We start from the raw sequence: 22,033 nt of genomic DNA, 5'->3' as shown, positions 1-22,033 counted from the left end.
AAACTGTATAAAAATAATTTTTTAAATAAATTAAAAAAATTCTTTAAGAAAATTTTTAAAAATGGGGGTTACCACAGTACCCAGCTAACTTCAGAACAATTTTAAAGAAGCAAAAAGTTCTTGAAAAACACTCAGCACAATGCGTGGCATGCAGAAATTAACCCAATAAATGTTTGTTACTGATACTTATTAGGTTAACCCAAAAAGCCACCAGATTTAATCAGAGTAAAACAATAGCATGCTGTAAGTGATATTACTATATCTCTGTGATACAGGGGGAATAAGATAAATTTTAGAAATATTTACATAGTATAGATATCTTAGAGAATGAGCTAGGCATTTAACACTAAAACCACCAAGAGAATATTGACTATATTGGTGGGGAACTATTTTAGTGAAAAAACAATGGAAATCTAGAAACACTTGTTTATTCACTCAATCTTGTTTGCCTAACAGGTTCTATCCTCTGAACTCAGTGATGGGGATACAATGACTCCTGCCCTCCCGACAAGTACAGTGTAGAAAGGGAAATGGACAAAGTGATCCAGAGCACAGGGGAGTCACTGTGTCAGGGAAGCCTTCCCAGAGGGCATGATGTCTTGGTTGAGACTTGAAAGAAAAGAGATCTCTAGGGAAAGAGAGCAGCTTTATATAAAGGCCTAGAGGCAAAAAGAACAAGATACCCTTGAGAAACTGGAAAATACTTAATACGGTAATATAGGTAACACAGGGAATACACTAAGAGGGAGTGGTCTGAGAAGCTGGAAACCCAGGGCCAAATTCTATGAGGCCTTGTAAGTCATGTTAAGAATTTTAGATTTTTTCCTAAATGCAAACAGAAGTCCTTGAAGATCTAGGGAAAAGACTGATCAGATCTGCATTAGAAAACCCCATCAGAATGAGATGGGGACAATGTACTGCGGGAGGGGGGTCCAGGATGGTGGTTAGAGGGCTGTAGTGAAGACAGAGACTAGTGGCCTAGTCCCACACAATGGCAGATGCAACAGAGAAATACAAGAATTCCTGAGATATGGCTTAGGCAACTGTGAGTTTGGTGATAACATTCACTAGACTCAGAAACTCAAGACCAGGAGGTTTGAGGAGAGAGCAGAAAGTTGATGAATTTCGCTGGGGACATATTGAGTCCGATCTGCTGCTGGTGAGACCTCCGGTAGGCAGATGCACTGACTCTGGAACCTGGGGTAAGGTCAGGGCTGGAGAACCAGATTGGAGAGTTCCAGCCCATGAGGCCCTGAGTGGAGTGAGCCCAGGCCAGAACCCCCAGGAGCTCGAATATCTCAATATTATCTTTGATGGAGCTTGCAGAAGGAGAAAGGAGTGATCTAATCTTCTCATGTTAGGAACCAGAAGTGTAATATCAGGCAAGAAAATTAACCTCATTATTTCCGGTGTTCCCAGTTTTTAAATGGAGATTAAAACACAGCTTAACTGCCCAATGGAGATTTGTGGGGATTAAATAAAGTAATGCAAATAATAAAGTTTGAAAAAGTATACACTGCTATACAAATATATGGTCGTACCATTATTAGGATTATTAACCATGAGAATATTGAAAAGCTGGAAGGGGGAACTTCAAGCTCTACATGCGAAAGTTTTTAGAAAATGGACACTGCTCCATCATTAATAAAGAGAAATACAAGCATGCAATAAGAAATAAATAACAATAAATAACACAGATCAGTGGTCTCTCTGCAACTGGGTACATTACTCATTCCGATTTTCTCTCAATCTTTGACAGTTCATAGTGCATGGGAAGACTACTGGACTGAGTAGCTGTTACTTCATGACATATAAAGTAGGTTTGCACCCCAAAATACAGGACTTAGAAATAAAAGTGAGAACATTCCCAAGAAAATGGTCTCTTTCACATTATGTTTGCTACAGGACTCTTTTTATATGTCTCTGAAGCCTTTTTCCCAGGAACCAGCTGTACCATGCTATGAGCAATTTATCTTCTTGTCATATTCTTGGCTGCTGCCATTAATCACAGTGTTCCCTTACGAGACTCTGAGGCTAAGCACTGAGAAAATAAAAGATATAGGGTGGGATGCTGTTCATGACCTAATTACTCTCATCGCATTGGTCTCCACCCCCACTCCTCCTCATCCTTTCCACCAAATACTAGCAAGTTGCTTTAAAACCACTGCTTAGCTATCTTTAAAACAACTTGTTCCAACAGATGTTCTCGGCCTCACACGTGCATTTTCCCTTTCTCTACTCACACTTTCTATATGAATAGCAGATTGTAATGCTTCTGTTTTTCTGATCCAGAGGGGAAGAGTCTACATCAGATTAGACCAGCTTTCTTTTCAACAAGCTTAGTAACAGCGTAGGTGGGTATTCTGACCCTCTTCCCTCCCGCTTCCTCACTCTGCCACCCCCAACCCACTGGAACTGCTAGCAGATGTTTCCTCTAAGTCTTTCTTTTTCAAGCCCCGATTCTCTGACTTTCTGGGCTCTATTAACAAACTTCGTTTCTTTCATCCAGTTATCTCTGATTGCTTTGCACTCGCAGCCCACACCTGATGAAGAATGCTGCCAGCTCTCTTCTCTTTGCCTAGTCTCCAGCAATTTCAGTGAACGAAGAAAACTGACAGACGAGAAATGAACAGTAACCGTCCATTTAGTCAGCTACCATCGCCAGGGCTGAGACTGGTTGTTTTACACATCCTTCCTCTCTTCTAATACTTATTATACTGGAGGCAATGACAGGGTTTATTCATAGGAGATGTTCTTGATGAAAAAGAAAAGATATCAACTGAATCCACTTATAACTAATTTTAAAAAAACTGAGAGGGAGACGAGAGCCAGGGACTTCGGCTCTTGATTTTTCATCTCCTTTAACTAGTAGTCAAGCCATCTTAAATATGTTCTGTCACAGGTAGAGTATAAATAAGTCAAACTAATTTTTCTTGATTTACTGTTTATCTTCCCAACACACTGTTTTTCTTCATTGTAAAAAATAAGTTATGTCAAATGGTGATATCTTATATTGTTAAATTTTCTACTCAAAATGTATAATTGTTAAATTTCCTTGCATTAGAAAATAACTGTGATTCTTTCCCCCTTCTTCAAAGACTACCAATCCTGTGCACACTTTGCCCTGCTTACCATACTAGCAGGAGGAAAGGTATAATCCAAATAGCGTTTTTCACACCTAAGATGCTTTGTGAATGCTCATTAGCACCCAGGAGAGTGGTATTGCTTTGAAGTTCAGAAGTCAGACCTAGACTTGAAGCCCTGGCTCTGCCACTGCAATGTGGAAAGTTGGGCAGGTTACCAAGCCCTTTCTGAGTCTTTCCTTGGCTGTAAATGGAAATCATAAAGCCTCCATATAGAGTAGACAGGTCTGTGATAATTTCAAATGCCTAGCAGGGACAGGCATACAACAGATTCAATAAAAACAGTTATTTCAAAACAAAAAACAAAAAAAACAGTTATTTCTACAACTGACCCAGAGCTGGATTTGAGGCCTCTGATCAAAAAGAAAAGAGTAAGCGTAATCCATTTGCAGTTTAGCTGAAAGCAGATTCACACAGAAGGTTGTATTCCAGGTGGACAAGCTATTCATCTAGCCTCAGTAGGATATTCCCAAACCTCACATACTGACATATAGGGCTAAAGAGGCTTTTCTTAGAGGCTGCATTCCAAATGACAGGCTACCCTAATAAGGCCTCCCGAAGTTAGCAGGCTTTTTTCTCTGTGACTATCTCATATATTCTAGGAACTATAAAGTTCAAAATCTCTGTTTTTTAATGTCTTACATGCCCTGTAGGAAGGAGCACTATTCAAGGACAAGAGATTATCCTGAGTACTTCACAACATATACACTGATACTAAACAATGACAACAACAATGACAATCAAATAAATAGTTAACTGTCCTTAGGGCAGGAACAACCTACTATACAATAAGAGGAGAAAAATAAGACAAGGATTTTAAAATTTCATTTCACCCAACCCTTCACAAACATCAGAAAAATACATCATTTAGCAATAAGTAAACAACTACTGAGCTTGAACAAAGCACTAATTTTTTTTAGTGTATACTCATGCACTGAAAACGGCATACAAGAAAACGTTTCTCTTTCCTTTACACGTCTATTTTGAGTTATTTCTATTTCATCTACTGGACATGACATTTCTTTTTGTTCTCTGAACTTAAAAATGATCTTTTTAAGACTGAAAAAACTTAGCAACTTGGCATGTATGCTCATTGGTTGCTGTCAAGGATTTTGGAAAAATAAAGATGAAAAGGAAGAGAAAAAAGTACTCATTAATTTGAGCCTAGTAATTAGGAATCTTATCCTGCTTTACAGTGGGCTAAGCTTAAGTTTATTTTTATATTACTTTTTCTTAATAGAGAGTTAATAAGCTAAGAATCACAAAACAAATAATCAAATAAGACAAACAGTATGTTCAAAGAACTCTAAAATCTTTGTAGTTTTACTTATGACTGTCCTTTGTGTCAGCCACATATTCTGGACAAACTGGTCTCATTGTTCTCTAAACACACAGAGTATTTTCTTACCTCTGTGTCTCTGCCCATGCTGGTCTTTCTTTGCAACTCCCCTCCACCCTCGACCCCACATCCCTACCTTCTGAAATCCTACCCTTCTTTTAAAACCCAGCTCAGATGGTATCTCTTCAATAAAGCCTCCTCTAATCTCTCCTCATGCCAGAAATTCTCCTTCTCCCCAGCAGACATAGAGAAGGTAGACATAAATAAAGCACTAACGCTTGGTGAAAAATCTTCTTAGGGGAGTAGTAACCCTATACGACCAATACTAACTACCTCAGTATCAGCTTCCACAACCAAATGAACAGCTCCAGTATCTTGAATTTGACTTAGAGTATACCACAAGAGAATTTAGACAGCATTTATGCCAATATTGTGTATTTTGCAAAGGATTACACATTACACTATATACATGTGTAGGTATACACACATGTATAACACACACATTTTGCAGATATTGATGCTCTGCAAAACACAAACTTTTAAAAAAACTAAGCAAAAATAAGACAAAATTAAAACAAACCAACAAAAGTAAACTACTGTCCTAAATTCAAAGCTAAAGTCGCTATTCATTTCTGGGAAACAAAATCAAGAGTTAAGTATAAGAACATTTACAGACACCTGGGGTTGATTAGTCACTTGTCTATTTAGGAAGGGTTAGAATTGTTATTCACAGAAAAAGGAAACACTGATTATCTTAATTCTAAATCTGCAACTGTTCAAATGGCTTTGTGATGTCTAGTAAAGTAACAAACTAATCATATAGAACTATAATTCAATTATCTCTAGTGGACTATAAAGGACTAGAAGGGTCACATCTAATGCTATAACCTAACACTGTGAGCTCCTAAAAAGAAACTCACAACACTGTAACTGGATACAAGAAACAATTTGTTTACATTTCAGATCAGGGCCATTGAGAGGGTCAGAAAGACTTATCAACACAGCCTAACAAGAAAACACTATAGCTCCAAGAGTCCATGAGATTCATGATTTCAAACTTCAACGTTCACTAGTGACCTCTGAAGCTAGACAAAACAGGGCTTAAATGTGAGAACAGCTTGAGTCATGATGACATGGAGAGCCAACGGTGAGAAAGAGAGGCGGACGTAATTTCTAACCTAGTAGCTGCCTACCTTTACTGGCCATTGGGTAGGTTTTGTACCTTCTTTCCTCTAAATTCTCCAATGGCACATGCCTTTTAGCAGTTTCTTTGTTTATCCAATTTCCCTTTCAGTGCAGTGGTAGAGTCACTAACAGCTAAATCCACAGGGATACCCTCTTACTCATTATCTTGAGATGCAACAGGAGAAAACTATTTCACTAGTTAGCTCTTTCAATGGCCTTAGATCATTTCAATAAATTTTTTGAGTGGTATCTGAGGCTAACCCATCTTAAACATTATTCCAGAGCTAACAGTGAGATAGATTACAAATATAAGCACAATTTTTAAAAAGGTGCTCGTTTTGGACAACATTTTTCTCTTCTTTGAGAACTACTGCTTGGGGCTAAAGCTTTCAGAAGTCAAAGATGTTTACCCATGGCCATTCATCATTTCACCTAACAGATTTTATTAAGTTCTATTAAGTGCAAGGCACTATTATAAACTAAGTAAAAGTAGTGGATAGACAGATAAGAGCTCTATTGTCATCTAATGGGGCAGACCAATAATAAATTAAAAATAAATATATAATAGTTTCAGACACTGGTAAGTGCTATGAAAACAAAACAAGCCAGGACAAAGAGACTTAATGTGATGTTGGGGTAACAGTGCCTCTCTAGAAAGGAAAGCAGGGAAGTCAGAGGAAACTCTCTGCTATAAACTGAAGCCATGTGAAGATCTACAGAAAGATCTACAGAGAGGGAACAAACAGAGAGGGCTGAGGCACAAATGAGTTTGACATGTTCCAGGAACAGAAAGTCGGTCAGTGGAGCTGGGACACAGTAAGAATGGGGAAGTGTGGTAGCAGGTGAGGTTAGAGATGCAAGCCAGAGTCAGATCATGCAGGGTCTTAGATGCCTCAGGAAAAAGCGTAGATTTTATTCTAGGCACAGTAGAAAAGGGATTTATGTTTTTAAAAGATTAACTCTGGCTTTGGTATAAATGAAAGATTATTACATACAAACAGATGCTACTAACAAGTTACTAGTAAGAATAATTTGATGATGGAAATTTAGGGTAGTTAAACATAGCTTGTTTTCTTTAACTTGAAATTAAATAATGAATGGCTAAGAGTACCGACCCCCATCCCCCGCCCAAGAAAAAAAGGAAGGAGTTTCCTGACTTCAAACTTCTGCTCTGCTGCAGACTGGCCTTTAAAAAAGTATTCAATCCAAATTAAGGAGCAGTCATTCTGAAACCAGTTCTGAGAGCCCTAAGAAAAACACATTTTTCTTGCTCAACTCACCTTACGACTCGCAGGTCTAAAATCAGAAGGACTGCCTCAACCATGATCCCCTAAAAGAGGCTTTTAATTACAGTAAAGTCCCCATAACTTGCAGCCACGAAACTGTCACTTCTCTCAGATATTTAATATAAAGAAATTAAACCTTAGCTCCTCTCAGTCTATTTGATAAGATGACTAATGATGTAAATAAAATTATAAAAGGAATAGTTTAACCAGTAAAGAGTTTTAAATCTGTAAGAAACATCTATTTACAAATCAACCTTTGAGAAACTGACTGGACATCAAGCTCATCATTGTTGTTTCCTTCTAAGAACTTTCTGAGTATCTTAGTTCAAATTACTATAGATACTTCAAAGCAACCAAATTCTATATAATTTTTAAGATTCTACAATTCACATTTTTTCAGTAGTTGATGGGACCATTCTTTTTTTTTAGTTTGAACTAGTAAGCAAACATTATTAGCAAAAGAAAATATAATACATAATCATACCTCCACTTTAATTCTCTTCGGGGATAATTCATCTCTTTCTCCACATTTTGATCTGAGGGGAATGGGGGAGAGGGAAAAACTTGAGAAGGTAACAAATTTTTTCTAAAGGCACCTCAATCTATAAGCTTCCACCAAAACATATTACCCTGGAGCCCTGCCACCAGAAATAAGACTTCATAATGAACATTAAAATAGTGAAAAAGAGACTTTTTATCATTTCTAAATTAACACTGGGGAAATAGGCAGACACAGTTATATTACACATTTTAAATTTATTGCACACTATCTAAGAATGCCTCACACAGAAAGTACTCAATAAGTATTAATGAGTACCACATAATGAAAAAGGAAAAAAATCAAGGAGGACTGTATCCCATGACACCTTTCATGGATCAGTATAATTTAGGATAAAGTGAAAAAAAATGGCCATTTAAGACGAATGCTTAAGGCTATATGAGATTAAAATGCATTTTGTCTATCAGAACTATAAATGCATTTTCCCTGGACCTAGGGATCCCTCTGCTGGGAATCTCTCCCACAGAAGCACCTACATATACATGAAATATAATTGCCAATTAAACGATGGCAAGTCATAAATTTTATACCTCAACTTGAAAGATTGTTAAAATGTGGAAAAATACACCTCAGAATCAACAAAATATGATACGTATGATGTTATTTACTGTGGTATTACTTATAATGGCAAAAGACTAGAAACAACTCAAGTATCCATCAACGTGGGACTAGTTAAATGAATCATGGTATATCCACACAAGGCAGTATCATGCAGCTGTATAAAATAATGAGGAAGATGTATATGTAAGAATATAGCAAGATCTCCAAGACACGTTAAACTAAAAGCAAAATACAGAATAATGTAGACACATGCTACTTATTGTTTTTTCAAAAAAAGGTGTAAGTGAGAAAACATATTTATATTTATTTACATGTGCATAAACAAACACTAGAAGGATGAAAAAGAAATTAATAAAAACTACCTACAATGAGAAGAGAAACAGAGTAAAAAGAGACAGAAATGAGAGTGCAACTTTTTTGCATTAGCTTTATACATAGTTTTGGCTTATAAATAAATAATGTAAAAGTCTTGTGTATTTTAAAATGATTTAACTTTAAAAATATATAAATGTAAATAAATACTACAAAAAATAACTAAAAGTTGTTGAAAGCAGTCGCCTCTGGGTCATAGTATTCAGAAAGAAGGGGGATGGAGCGGGGGAACTGCTGAGTTTTGTGATAAGCCTTGTGTACTATGTGACTTCATAAATCATGTACACGCACTACTTTGATTAAAGAAAATTATTGAAGTAAAGCAGTCAGAAAGAAAATATTGTATAATACAGCGAAGAAAACAAAGTCACAAAAATCAGCTCTTGATCACTCAACTCAAAAAGAATCTTGTACATAATCCTATAATATTGCTGTATATTCTTATCCTGTTCGTTTATTTTGCATAATTTTACTTGTTCCCAGTTTGTAAGTATATGGGCTCTTGAGATAGAACAGACAGCAAAGCTGCTGTGAGCTGGGGAAAATAATGGTGATGACAGCAACTGCCTGTATCGGTGGTTTTCAAACTTGAATATACACAAGAATCATAGGAGATGCTTGTGAAAGTTTGGACTCTAAGGCTCCATCCCCAGAAAATGTGATTTATTAGAGCTGGAAAGGGTGTTCAGGATGTTGTGTGTTTCTTTTTTTTAACACACACTCAGTCACACTAATGCATCTCCTCCGAGAAGCAGTGGCAAGCACAACCGATGGTACACTGGCAATCAGGGTCCATGTGGAACAAGTGAACAAAATCAAAATGGTCTGCTATCTATAGACAATGCTTAGGCTTCAAGTGAGGATAAGATGAAGAATAATAAGGTATGTTTACATTAAATTTTAAAATCACCACTGCTTTTCAACATGGGATTTTTTATTTCAAACACATGTTCCATATTGCCCTTGCTAGTAACCTAGTATTTTCCAATTTTCCTTTAAATATTGGGCAATGGAGTCTTTTTATCTATTCAGCTAATCTCATTAGATCGCAGACACCTTGCAAAAGGAAACACTGTTGCTTCCGCAAAGAGTTCAACAAGTTCATGTAGTTGGTAGGGTATATAAATAAGTCTATAAATGATAACTAACTAAATCCCATCATCACACTCAAAACCAAAGAAAGCATCTGTGTGAGAGAAGAAATGTCGAGAACCACACCAAACCAATGCTATAGTCCTAGGGAACTATCTTTCAAAAGACAATAAAAGAGGATTAAACCAATCAATGAAAACCACTTCAGCAATGTTTTGAAGTCACTTCACTGTTTAATCTTATAGGACTACAATCACACTTCAACTTTTTCAGATATGCTTATATTCTATCAACAGATGGTGTTTCAAGCTCTACTTCTAACAAACAATGCAAAAATACTGTCAATTAGTTAAACACTTACTTGGTGGTTCTGTAAGTATATTTATAGGTGACTTCTCGAGAAATCTGCCTAGCCAGGGCAAAAAGTTCATCTCTTCTTGTCAGTAGAGCATTATCCTTCACACAAAGCTGAGCAGCCGCTTCATTAACAGTGAGCTGCATGTTCAAAACAAAGTTTTAAAAATTATAAACATTTTTATTTCATCAATACAGAAAATGTTTCACTTAAGAATATAAGAAGTCACATCATTATATAATGAAATCATAATTTATGAAAATCAGGATAGCCTATACTCCTAATTAGTCCTACTGCCTAATTTCAGAAGCAAATCAAGTTATCTACATCTCTCAGAACTCGAACTAAGCAAAACAGTCATCTTGGTTTTATTTATTTATATGCTTTATTTATTTTTAAGTAGGAGAGTTTATAGAAAATAAGCAAAATAAAAAGTTAAAAAATGTTCTGCATCTTATTTTGCTTATGAGAAATCAAGGGATATGATTATATGATATGCTGATAATATTTCCTTAACTACAAGTGAGTACACATGGTCTTACAGATATTTTTTTAATGTGAACTGACATGAAAATTCTTAGGAATAAAAAATGATTTTAGTTAAGTATTTATAAAATCACTTAGTAAAAGATAGCATTATCACAAATGAGGGTTATAATGGAAAATCAAGGTCTTGGAGTCACTAAATCTCTAAGATTCATCTAATTCTACTCTTTCATCTAAGTGCTAAATATTGCCAATATAGTGTTGCTAGTTGACCAAACACCTGTACTAAAATTTAAAATATCAAAGGTTATCCTAAACTGAAAATCTATAATTTGCTTAGTAGACTACAAAATGATTTTCACGTAATTTTGTCAACTTAAATAGATGTAAGGAACTGCCAAGAGGTATATCAGACTTTTTTAAAAAGCAAGAAATATGCTCATTCCAGGCATGATTGACGGCAAACTGATGGGATTTGATGGCAGAGAGACCTAGGATGAATCTTGCTCCATCACTTACCAGCTGTGTGATTTTGGACATGTAAAAACTTCTCAGAGCCTCAATTTTCTCAGAGGCAAAATGGGATAATATCACTACCTCCAAGGACGGTAACAAGAAGTAAGTGAGAAGAGAGCTGGCACAAAGTGTTAGTGTTAGTTCTTGTTTTCCTTTGACAAAGAATCAGGCATTTACTTTTCTCCCTACCCAGGTATCCCACTTTATTCACAGTTTTTCTTATTAAAATTTTTGAAAATACAGAGAAGCAAAAGAAAATAATTGCAGCATGCAGTCCTTCCATCCAGAATGACTATTAATATTTTAATGCATATTATTCCAATATTTCTCTGTGTACATATATACATGTGAATGTAGATGTGTAACTTCCTTTCCTTCACTTACGTATGCTGCATTTTTTACTTTTTCATATATTAAGGCAGAGACTTGGCTTGTTTACATCAGTATCTGGCATGGTTAGTAAGCTTAATAAGCACTGATTGACTGATGAATGAATTTAAATATCCTTTACAATGTAATTTTTACTACCTGGACATACAATATTACATTGTAGAAAATAGCAATACATTATTTAAATCAACCTCACTCTGGACATTACCCTCATTTTTCACGTACTACAAAGAAAGCTGCAAAGAGCATTCTTAAATGTGCATCTTTACACATATATTCAGTTATTTACTTGGAATAAATTAGTACAAAGAGACTTCTTGGTCACAGAATATACTGAATTTTAAGAGATTTACATATTTCATCAAATTACTCTCCAAAAAAATTGTTTCAAATCTTAATGCTACAACAATTATATGAAGAGTTCATTTCCCAGAATCTTGACCAACACTGGCTGTTATCTAAAAGCTTTACCAATCTGATGTATTTACAATGACGTTTGGTTATAATTTGCATTTCTTTGGCTGTAACACTGAAATTTTTATGTTTTTGACTTATTTTAAAATCTGCTTGCTCATGGTAGCTGCCTGTTTCTTCTATTGCACTATTTTGTTTCTTAGGGACTTAAGGAATTTGTTATGTATGAAGAGCATTAACTCTTCATCATATGTAGTGGTTTTGTTTTTTTATTTTTTCATAGTTTGTCATTAGCCCTATAGTTTTGTCTTGAGTGCTATGCACAGAAGCTCCCTTCTCACCCTAATACATATAAATGTTCTCCTATAATTTAGTCTAATGGTTTTATTTTTTCCACATATTTACTCCATCTAGAATGTGTTATGGTATACAGTATATGGTATGATATAGGTATCTAATATCCTCCTCCCCAGATTTCCAATTGTAGGTTAACACTGGCTTATTCTCAAATACAGGCATACCTCATTTTATTGTACTTCGCTTTACTGCACTTTGCAGATACTAATTTTTTTTACAAATTGAAGGTCTGTGGTGACCCTGTGTTATCAGATGATGGTTAGCATTTTTTAGCAATAAAGTATTTTTTAATTAAGGTATGTACCTTTTTTAGACATAATGCTGCTGCAAACAATACACTACAGTATAGTGTAAATATAACTTTTATATGCACTGGGAAACCAAAAAAAGTTTGTGTGTCTCACTTTATTGTGGTGGTTTGGAACCAAACCTGCAATATCACCAATATGCTTGTAATGTGGCTACTGGCAACAAGGTTACAATAAGCCTAGGCTTCTTATTTTAAACCCATAACTGAATATAAAAACATAATAGGAGGAATTTATTTTCAGCTTTCTCCCCTCCTCCTAAAGAATCCTCAGTAGATCCATTTCTTCCCTAGGTGCTTTTGACAGGCACAATGGTACAGGAATTAAAAGTAAAATATACTTCAAAGAATAATTTCCTAAATAAATTAACTTCAATTTCAGCTTAGCAATAGCTACAATGACCTTGAAAGATCCTTCTCAAGTTGCTTTTTATGTAGCTGTTTCTGATTTGTACTCATAAATCTAAATTAGTATGGAGAAATTCTGATTGTCAGTAAGATATTTTAATTGACAACATTCAGAGGTACCAGCTCATTCACAACTGCAGAAAATAAAACAACATTCTAGTATTCCTTCCATCATCCTACCAGAAACCAAGAAAAAAAAACATAACACAATCTTTGTTATTGAATTCAGGCTCCAACAGACCGAAAAACTATACTGAACTCTCCAGGCCCTCAGAGAGCCTTCTGGTAGAAAAACTGAGGCTGGAGAAATAATTATAGCTCACCCCAGGTTGTAACATGAAGCTGATTCATCAAGCTTTCCCCTCAAAAATGTATTTTCTGTATCTTCTCAATTTCATGCTCCCAGTTGCTAATAATTAAATCAATAACTATTATGATATATTTTAAATAGAAAAATGATACAAATACTCCAAAACAAGTAGTCATTCACTGCAGCACCAAGCTAGCTTTTTAAAAGTTCTAAGTTTCTAATTTTGTTAAAAGTATAAAATAAGATATTCTCCCTCATTGGTTTACTTACTTCCTCTACTTCCTCCTTTCATGGCTAAAAATACCAAAATTCCATTCATATCTTCATGTAAAAGAATTCTTAAAGTTAGCTTTCTATTATTTTTAACTAGATTTTAAAACTTTCTCTACTGGTAGTCATAATCTTTAACAATCAAATGACTGTGACTTTCAATTAAGTTTCAAGTAAGTGTTAGCATAAAAATACCACACGAATGCTGTGTGATAGGGAGGCTCTAAAGGCAATCAAGACTTTCATTTCTAGCACAGGGAGGGCTAGGTACCGTGACCAGCCCCTCTCACATTTCTCACAGGAAAAATGTTGGCTAAAATAGAAGGAAAAAATATCTTAAATGCATCAATAAGCCAGCAAGACAGTAAGAACAATTCAGGCCAAAATGAATGAAGACAGTAACTCAAAGGAGTAAGTTGAGGACAGTTGCTAAACCAGATGAACTTCAATCTTTACACCCTCATTGGGCTGGTGAGTGTGGGAAGAGAATAACAGGAAAAGCCGAGTATCCATCAAAGGTGAGGCTGAGGAGTCTATGAAAAACAATACGAAAGTACTACAGCCTGATGCAAAACAGAATTAGAAATATACCCATACTCCACAGGAGAATGCAAGGAGAACTACCTGTCTTTAACCTTGTTATTAAATAGGAGAGAACAGAAGATACTCTCCTGAGATTTCATAACCCCAAATCAGCTCTTCACATGGATTTTCAGCCCTAATTCACACTAAACAGCCTGAGAATTAATTTTCATAGGGTCCCAGAGTTGTTATGTGCAGAGTACAGGTGCCTGGTAGAAGCAAAAACAGCCTCTAGGAGAATCCATTTTCTTCCTAGGCCTCAAAACATTTCCACAGTTCCAAGAAATATGAGTTCATAGAAAGAAATCATAAAACATCCAAAGAAACAAGGAACCAAAAGTAAAAACCAGCAGAAACAACAGACAGCAGAAACAGACCCTCAAAGATTTCATTTAAAGAAATAAAAGGAGTTGAAAATATGACTACAGAGTAATAAAGTAAAAATGACTAAGAAAAATTGAGAAGTCAGAAGGAGAGAAGAAATTGGGGCATGGTAAAACAGAAGATTTCAAAAGCAGACAATAGTCAGATAACCACTGGCTTCTAAACACAACAATGAAAGCTGAAGCCCAAGGAATTTATATCTTCAATTACTAACAGAAAATAACTGATAATATAGAATTTGATACCCAGAATAAGTAGCAATTAAGAATGAGGGCAAAATAAAGATATTTTCCAATGGGGTGAGGAAGGACAGAGTTTGCTATCAATAGGCCTTCATTAACAAAATTCTACATAATGCACTTCAGGCTAAAGGACACTAATTCCAGATAGTAAATCTGAGATATAAAGAGGAGGAAGGGAAGAAATACAAAATAAAATAAAAGAAATAAATTCAAAACATCAGTCATTATAATAAATGTAAATGGACCAAATGTTGCAGTTAAAAGCCAAGGAATGTAAGAGAATTTTTTAAAAATCCAATTATTGGTATTTACAAGAGATGTATCTAAAACATGGATTCAGAAGGACTAAAAGTAAAAGGATGGAAAAAAGAAGTAACAAGAAATTACTAACAAGAAGAAAGCATATGTATTTATATTAATATCAAACAAAAAAGTTTTTTAAAACAAAATGCATTATTAAAGATTAATAAAGTTGCTGCATAATACATAGAGAAATAGACAACTCCACCATCAGAGTAGGTGATTTTAACACACAACTCTTAGCTACTGATAGAGCAAGCAGACAACAACAACAACAAAAAAGTCTATAGAAGGTTTGAAAAACAGAGTTAATAAGCTTGTTAAAACAGACATATACAGAACACTCTACCAACAACTGCAGAAGCACATTAAAAAACACTGACCACATACTGGGCCATAACTCATATCGCAACAAATTTTAAAGGGCTGGCATCATACAAACCATGTTCTCTGACCACAGTGCAATTCAGTTAGAAATCACTGGGAAAAAGAATAAAGGAAAAACCCCCTCATATTAGGAAATGAAAAAAACTTAATAACTCATGGATCAGACATCATAAATAAAAAGAGAAATAATCAGAATTTAAAAATAATAAAATAACCACATATCAAAACTTTGGGAATAATGCTAATTCAATACATAGTGAGAATTTATGGCCTTCACTCCTTACATGAGAAAAGAAGAACAGCTGAACATTAATGAACTCAGGACGAAATGTAAGTTAGAACAATAAAATAAACTGTAAGAAAGTAGATGTAAACACAAACACAGCACAACTAAAAATATCAATTAAGCCAAAAGTGCTTCCTCAAAAAGAAGCTGGAAAGCTTTTCTGTAAAAGGTCAGATAGTAAATATTTTAGGCTTTATAGGCTAGTCTGTGTTACAACTACCCAATGCTACATCATAGCTCAAAAGTAGCCACAGATAATACATAAACAAATAGGCATGGCTGTATTCCAATAAAAGTTTATGTGCAAAATCAGGAAGTGGGCTAGATTTTGCTCACAGGCTCTAGTTTGCAGATCCCTGAAAAGATTAATATAGTTGACAAACCTCTGGCAAGACTGATCAGGGAAAAAGAGACAAATGTACAAACAATATTAGGTCTTAAAAATGATAAATGACTTTATGCCAATATGTTTGAAAACTTAGATGAAATGGACAAATTCTCAGAAAAATGTGACTTATCAAACGTGACTCAAGAAGAAAGACTACCCTAAGAGTCCTATAATCCACTTTTTTAAATGATCAAAAGGAAATGTCCAACATTTCTTTTCAAGTATTAGATGTTGAAATTGATCCACTCAAGCTGAGAGTTAGGAATTCAGCATCATAACTCACTAGTAATATGTTCAGGTCTAAGAGGTTCCCGGATTTGGCATTCCCCCTCTCTCAGAACTAAGAATGTTGGGCTTCTCTGAAACACTCAGCCTTGCATTCTCAACACTACAGTGGTATCTGACCTAAACTTGGCATCACCATGTATTCTGTGGGCCTAGGTCCTTATGTTAGTACCCCGCTTAGCACTCCAGTTCCTGTAGCATTTCCACTAGGTCTACAACTTACCCACTAACTCCACATTCTCCTCTTCTTCCCCTTCTATCTTTGAGTTCCAGAGCTCTTCGGCTGGACGTTGCTATCTGCTGACAATAATGCCGACTTGTCTATATGCTTTTATTTCTGAATATTACAAGCCCCTACATTCTCCACAGCCTTGCTATTCTCAACTTTCAGTTTCTCTCTCTTTATCCATTCATTGCTTTAAGATTTGATGCATACTGCTTACCTAGTTTACCATATACTCTGCCAACACACCTTTGAACAGATGGAACTCTGCCTGCCTGGACTTCCTTCTAGTACTGCTTCTGGGTTTGTCCCTTAGCACCTGTCCCACACCAATAACTAGTGTGGTTCTAGGCCTCAGCCCCTCACACCATCTTCATAGTCTGACTCCTATGACCAGGCCATACCTAGCCATGTTCTAAGACCATCACTGATTCTCTAGCTTAAAAACAGTGTGTATAACAATGATTCATTCTACAATTCTTTACTGTGAAATGTAAAGAATTATACAATATATTGATAATGTATACTTGGAAACAAGTATAAAAATGCGTATAAGAATAAGAATTTTATATGCTTGTGAGTTGAAAAAATTTTTTCAGGTATAGGTAACTTCCTGATTTTCATCTGCTCCTGACCTACTTATATGTCTTGAAAGAGTGTTCAGTGTTTATATGAAGAAAGCTCTCAGAAATACTACCAAAAGTGAATTAAGAATAAGTCACATATTTCCTTATTTAGAAACTGAGGACAGATTAGTAACATTCTTTAATCTTAGGAATTTAGAAAAACTCAAAAATCTTTCTCTCATTGTAAATAGTCAAATGAAAAAATGTGAAATTATCGCAAGTGTACACTTGACAGTACCTTCTTTCTTTTAATTCCCTCAGGATTTTGTGATTTCCACCAAACTCTTAAATGGTTACTAGTTTGAAGAAAGTGTCCTGATTCATAAACTTCTATCCTAAACTATATTATTAGACCAGACCCAAATACTTGAGTTACAAATAATAAGTGGTCTAAGTTAAGCTTCACAAGCCACACTTTCCAAAACCCCCAACCCCACATCTCAGCCGCTGGCATTCATTTTGACTGTTCCCTTATTTTGGGAAACCCACAATGGTCTCATTACTTAAATACCACCTGTGCCTATTTATCCAAAGAAGCAAAGAGCCCCTTAGCAAAATCAAAGTTGAAATAATTCACTTTTAAAGTAGGTTAGGATTTTTTAAGTGAGGTTGATAGGCTTTATTAAAGTCATCTCTTTAACATACTTTTGCTTTAATAAAAAGACAGGCCCTTGACTGTGTTTCATCTGCTCTGTTTTAAAAATTATATGAAAACTGGATTATAGCATGAACCTAAAACTGCCAACATGTTTTGCCCTTTGTTTCCTATTATTGATGACCTTGTAGTAGATTTCTCTATTGGTTCATAGGTAATGAAAGTGTCAAAGTGTATCTGAATTATAATGCTACCTGTATTTTCTAGATCTACTCACAAGTTCTTCTGAGTCCATTATTGTATGGCAACAATATATAACAATTACAAAAGGACATGCCCCAAATAGATCAAATCACAGAATCCCCTGTGACTAATTTTGCTAACCACTTCTCTGATATTAAGCACCAGTATCCATTCATATCTAAAATAATTTATTTTAAAATATCAGATGGTGAAATTGCTGAAGACAAAATTAATATACAAAAATCGGCTGGTGATAGTAATTTTATAAAGCAGGAAAAAATTTTATTTACGATTATACACCTTTATATCTTATATACTTGTATATATATGCAAACTAAACGTATGTTTATGATACAGACATTTAATATACATATATAATACACAGTATTTGACCTAACAAGAAATGTGCAAAACCTATGAATAAAGAACTAAGAAATTACTGAGGAATATAAAAGATCTAAGTAAACACATATACTATATTACTGTACGGGAGTTTTCATTATTGTAAATATATCATTTTTTTCCAAATTAATCTATACCTTTAAGGCATTTCTAATCAAAACACCAACAGAAATTTTGGGGAAATTTGACAAATGCATTAAAAATTTCATTTGGAAGGAGAAATGTGTAAGATTACCTAAAAAAACAGAGGCTGCAGAATAGTACTATAGAAGGGGCACTTGCCTTTCCATATATTAAAATACATTATTTAGCTACAGTAATTAAACTAACTCTATACTGGTGAAGGAACACAGAATTAGACAAATGAAATCACACAGGACAAGATAAATGAATATTACTATATAAAATTAAACTTCCACACGGCAACCAGTCTGAAAGGTCAAAGGACAAATGATAATCTGGGAAAATGTTTACAACATAAGACAAAGGTTAATATCCTTAAAATATAAAAAGTTCTTACCAATATTTTAAAGGTTAGACAAAACAACCAAACAACTCCAACATTAAAACAAAGGATATGAATATAAAATTGGATGTCTATGAAACATAAGAAAAGATACTCATACTCACTAAGGAAAGTTAATTTAAGCAATGATAATTTTTTCATCTCTTAGACTGACAAAGATTAAAAATGATAAATGCAAGAGAGTGGAAAAATGGACACTTGCATACAACGATAGTGAAAATGTAAATTGCTACAGCTTTTTTAGAAGGCAATTTAGCAGTATCTACTAAAATATTAAATCTACTTATTCTTTGATCCCATAATTTTACATGTTGGGACTCTATTCTATAGGAAAACATGCACAAGTCTGTAAAGATACATATGTGTAATGTTCACGTCCTACCATATATAAAATTTTAAAAACGGAAACAACTTAAGTGACATCAAAAAGTGAATGGTTAAGATAAATAACAGCACATTCATATTGTGAAATATAATATAACCCATAAATGAATAAGGTAGCTCTATATGTAATCACTTAAAAATATATCTAATAGTACACTGTACTTTGAGTATATTGTTAAGTTTAAAAAAAAAGAATTTGGAGGAAGAGTGTACAAAATATGATCCCACATTTGTATATGTAAAGAAAAGAATCTGAATGTTTACAGATTCAATTACTTCACATCCTTTTGTAATGATTGAATACTTTTTCAATAAATATATAATATTTTTTGGGTTAAAGTATAAGTCTGAGGGGGAAAGATCTAACGTTTCTAACGTGAAATACTGCATTCAACTGAACATTTTTTTCAAGGAGAGTTTCTCTTTCTTCTAACGGATAAATGGCTATAAATTTTAGCTATGAAATCGTTTTTTAACTTTTGAAATGCATTTATTTTTCAAGCATTTATTGGGTACATTAGATTCTGAGGATATAAAAATGAATGAGACATTATCTCTGCCTTGAAGAATCCCAAAGTATACTGTGAGGGATAGACCAGTATATATATATATAAGTACAATAAAGTGTTGAAGTTACTGTGACAGAAGTGTATATTATACAGGGATAAAAACGGAAAGGAACGGTCACTTGGGGGAAAACATATCAAAAAAGACTTAAGCTTATGCTTGAGTCTTAAGGTCTTAAAGACGCTTGAGTCTTAAATATGATGTGTTGGCCAGACAGACAAGAAAAAGGGAGTAAATGAGAAAGACACATACATATATGCATTCTTCTGCTTAAGCAAAGTATTTCTGGATAGAGTGCTACAAAAATAAAATGAGAATTTTTAATGCCAAATGTCAAACCAAAACAATATTCAAAGCTATAATAATTCTTCTAACATTCATCTAAAATAATTGTTTTCTATGCTAGCTGAAAATCACTTTAAGTTGTGGTTATTGTTTATAAATTTTTTTTTCTAAAAAAAGTCTACAAAAATGATTTTTGTTCTACTTAAAATCTCATTTTATTTCTTAATTAAAAGACAAACTGCCTTGTACATGCAAAGACTTTATGCTTTCACTGCTTAAATTCTGATATTTTTCTAAAAGTCACCCTACACTGTAGTTCCAAAGCTCAACATGTTTGAATTCAACACAAAAATACCCTAACACACACGATAGATATGGTCTATTTTCACTAAAGAGTTACATTTTGCTAAACCTAAATGTCTTTAATACTGCTCTCAGGTAATGTATCTCCTTAGCTGCAAACTATTACCAAATTAATCTCTAAGAGACACAACACACCACATATGCACAAAGAAAAATGTGGGCTTTTTACCTCATGAAGCGTGAGATGTTTCCCATCCTTTCTCTTGGAGTCAAATCTGCCATATATTGCACTATATTTTCGAATTTCCTCCTCTTTGTGTGGATCATCATCACTCATCTCAAAGATGTGACCAATCATTTTGGCCAACTTCTTGTTGGTTTTTAGCAGCTCTTTCACTTCGTTTAAGTCACTTTTCGGCAGCGTGGGGGCCATTCGTTCCACACACTCGGCTACAGAGAGCGCGGCAGCAGCATCCAGCGCCTCGCTACTTTCTTTTGGGGAAGCTGGAGAGCCAAGGTCAGCTGGGGAGAGGCTGTGCTCGCTCTCAGTGGCATGGTGGCCTTGCCAGAGTCGGGACTCACTGATACTCTGCAGCGCTAAGCTCCCCACCACGTCTGATTTCCCCTGTCCCAAGCTCTGCACACAGGTGGTGGCAGCACACTTGGGGATTTTTAAATGAGGTTCCCGAGCATTGCTGTTCCTTTCATAACTGCTGCAGGATATTCCCAGCCAGGTTGGTGATCCCTCTGGTAGTTTATAGATGGGTATGCTACTGACAGGCAGGGACGTTAGTGGCTGATTGAAAAGGCCAGGGTTTGTAACCCAGTCTCTCAAAGCCTTCTGTAGCCTCCTAACATGAAGGGGTTTGCTAGCCATGCCCACGAGTGCCATGATTTCCAAGAATTCCTCTTCTCCAGCTTCACAGAGTTGCTGGACATCATCACCACCTTGTTGGATAAAGGCATCAAAATAAGAAAGCAGATTGGCTTTTTGTAATATTCTGTACAGCTGCAACTCCCCCAGGGTCCTGGGTAGGGCCGCGGCCATTACTGTGGATGGGCTTAACCTGCAAAAAGAAGAGGAAATACTCATCACACTTGCTCCAAACTTCTTAAGCCTATTTGTTAGACACTATAGGATTTACGAGTTCAGTATGGGAAGAATAAAAAACAAGCAGCATTTGCATAGCAACTGACTGTTAAGGAAGCATTCTCTCTACGCATAAGTTATCTTATTTTACTCTCCTATCAACCTTAATGGTCAAGATTCAGTAATAGTTTCCATTTTAAAGAAAAAAAATATAAAGGCTCAAAGAAGATAAGTAATTTGCCTGAGATCTCACAACTAGCTAAGCAGAAGTCTAGGGACTCAAACCAAGGCTCACAGGGCTCTATATCCCATATTTTTGACTATTCACTTTGCTGCTTCCATGGTGTGGACAGAGGCAAAGTGAAGGATAATCAAATTCAGAAGGGGGTAAGAAGTATACTATGCTACCATGCACTGAATACTTATTTTGTGTCACACTGTATGACAAATACTTTATATTATGTCTAATCCTCACAACAGCCCTGTGAGATAGGTATAGTTAATTCCCATTTTATAAAAAAAAGTAGCAAGATTAGTCTGGCAGGCAGAGGATGAGAGATTTCAGTATGAACTGGAGTTGGTAAG

General features: G+C 35.1%; 1 protein-coding gene across 3 annotated transcripts in view; it reads right to left on the bottom strand.

The window, feature by feature from the left end:
* The window catches only part of NAB1 (NGFI-A binding protein 1), a 45,603-nt gene that overhangs the window by 13,687 nt on the left and 9,883 nt on the right, over positions 1–22,033 (bottom strand). For all 3 annotated transcript variants that reach the window (XM_081243260.1, XM_081243259.1, XM_081243258.1), the window contains exons 2-4: positions 20,588–21,425; positions 9,899–10,032; positions 7,438–7,489 (exon numbers count right to left, since the gene is read on the bottom strand). In XM_081243260.1, coding sequence (XP_081099386.1) covers positions 7,438–7,489; positions 9,899–10,032; positions 20,588–21,406 — 1,005 coding nt within the window. In that variant the 5' untranslated portion in view covers positions 21,407–21,425. The remainder of the gene's footprint in view (positions 1–7,437; positions 7,490–9,898; positions 10,033–20,587; positions 21,426–22,033) is intronic.

This window comes from Mesoplodon bidens (genome assembly GCF_964165515.1).
Source record: "Mesoplodon bidens genome assembly, chromosome: 8".
NCBI classification, from domain to species: domain Eukaryota; kingdom Metazoa; phylum Chordata; class Mammalia; order Artiodactyla; family Ziphiidae; genus Mesoplodon; species Mesoplodon bidens.
Note: the sequence above shows the minus strand (reverse complement) of the source record. Positions and strands in the feature narration are given on the sequence as shown.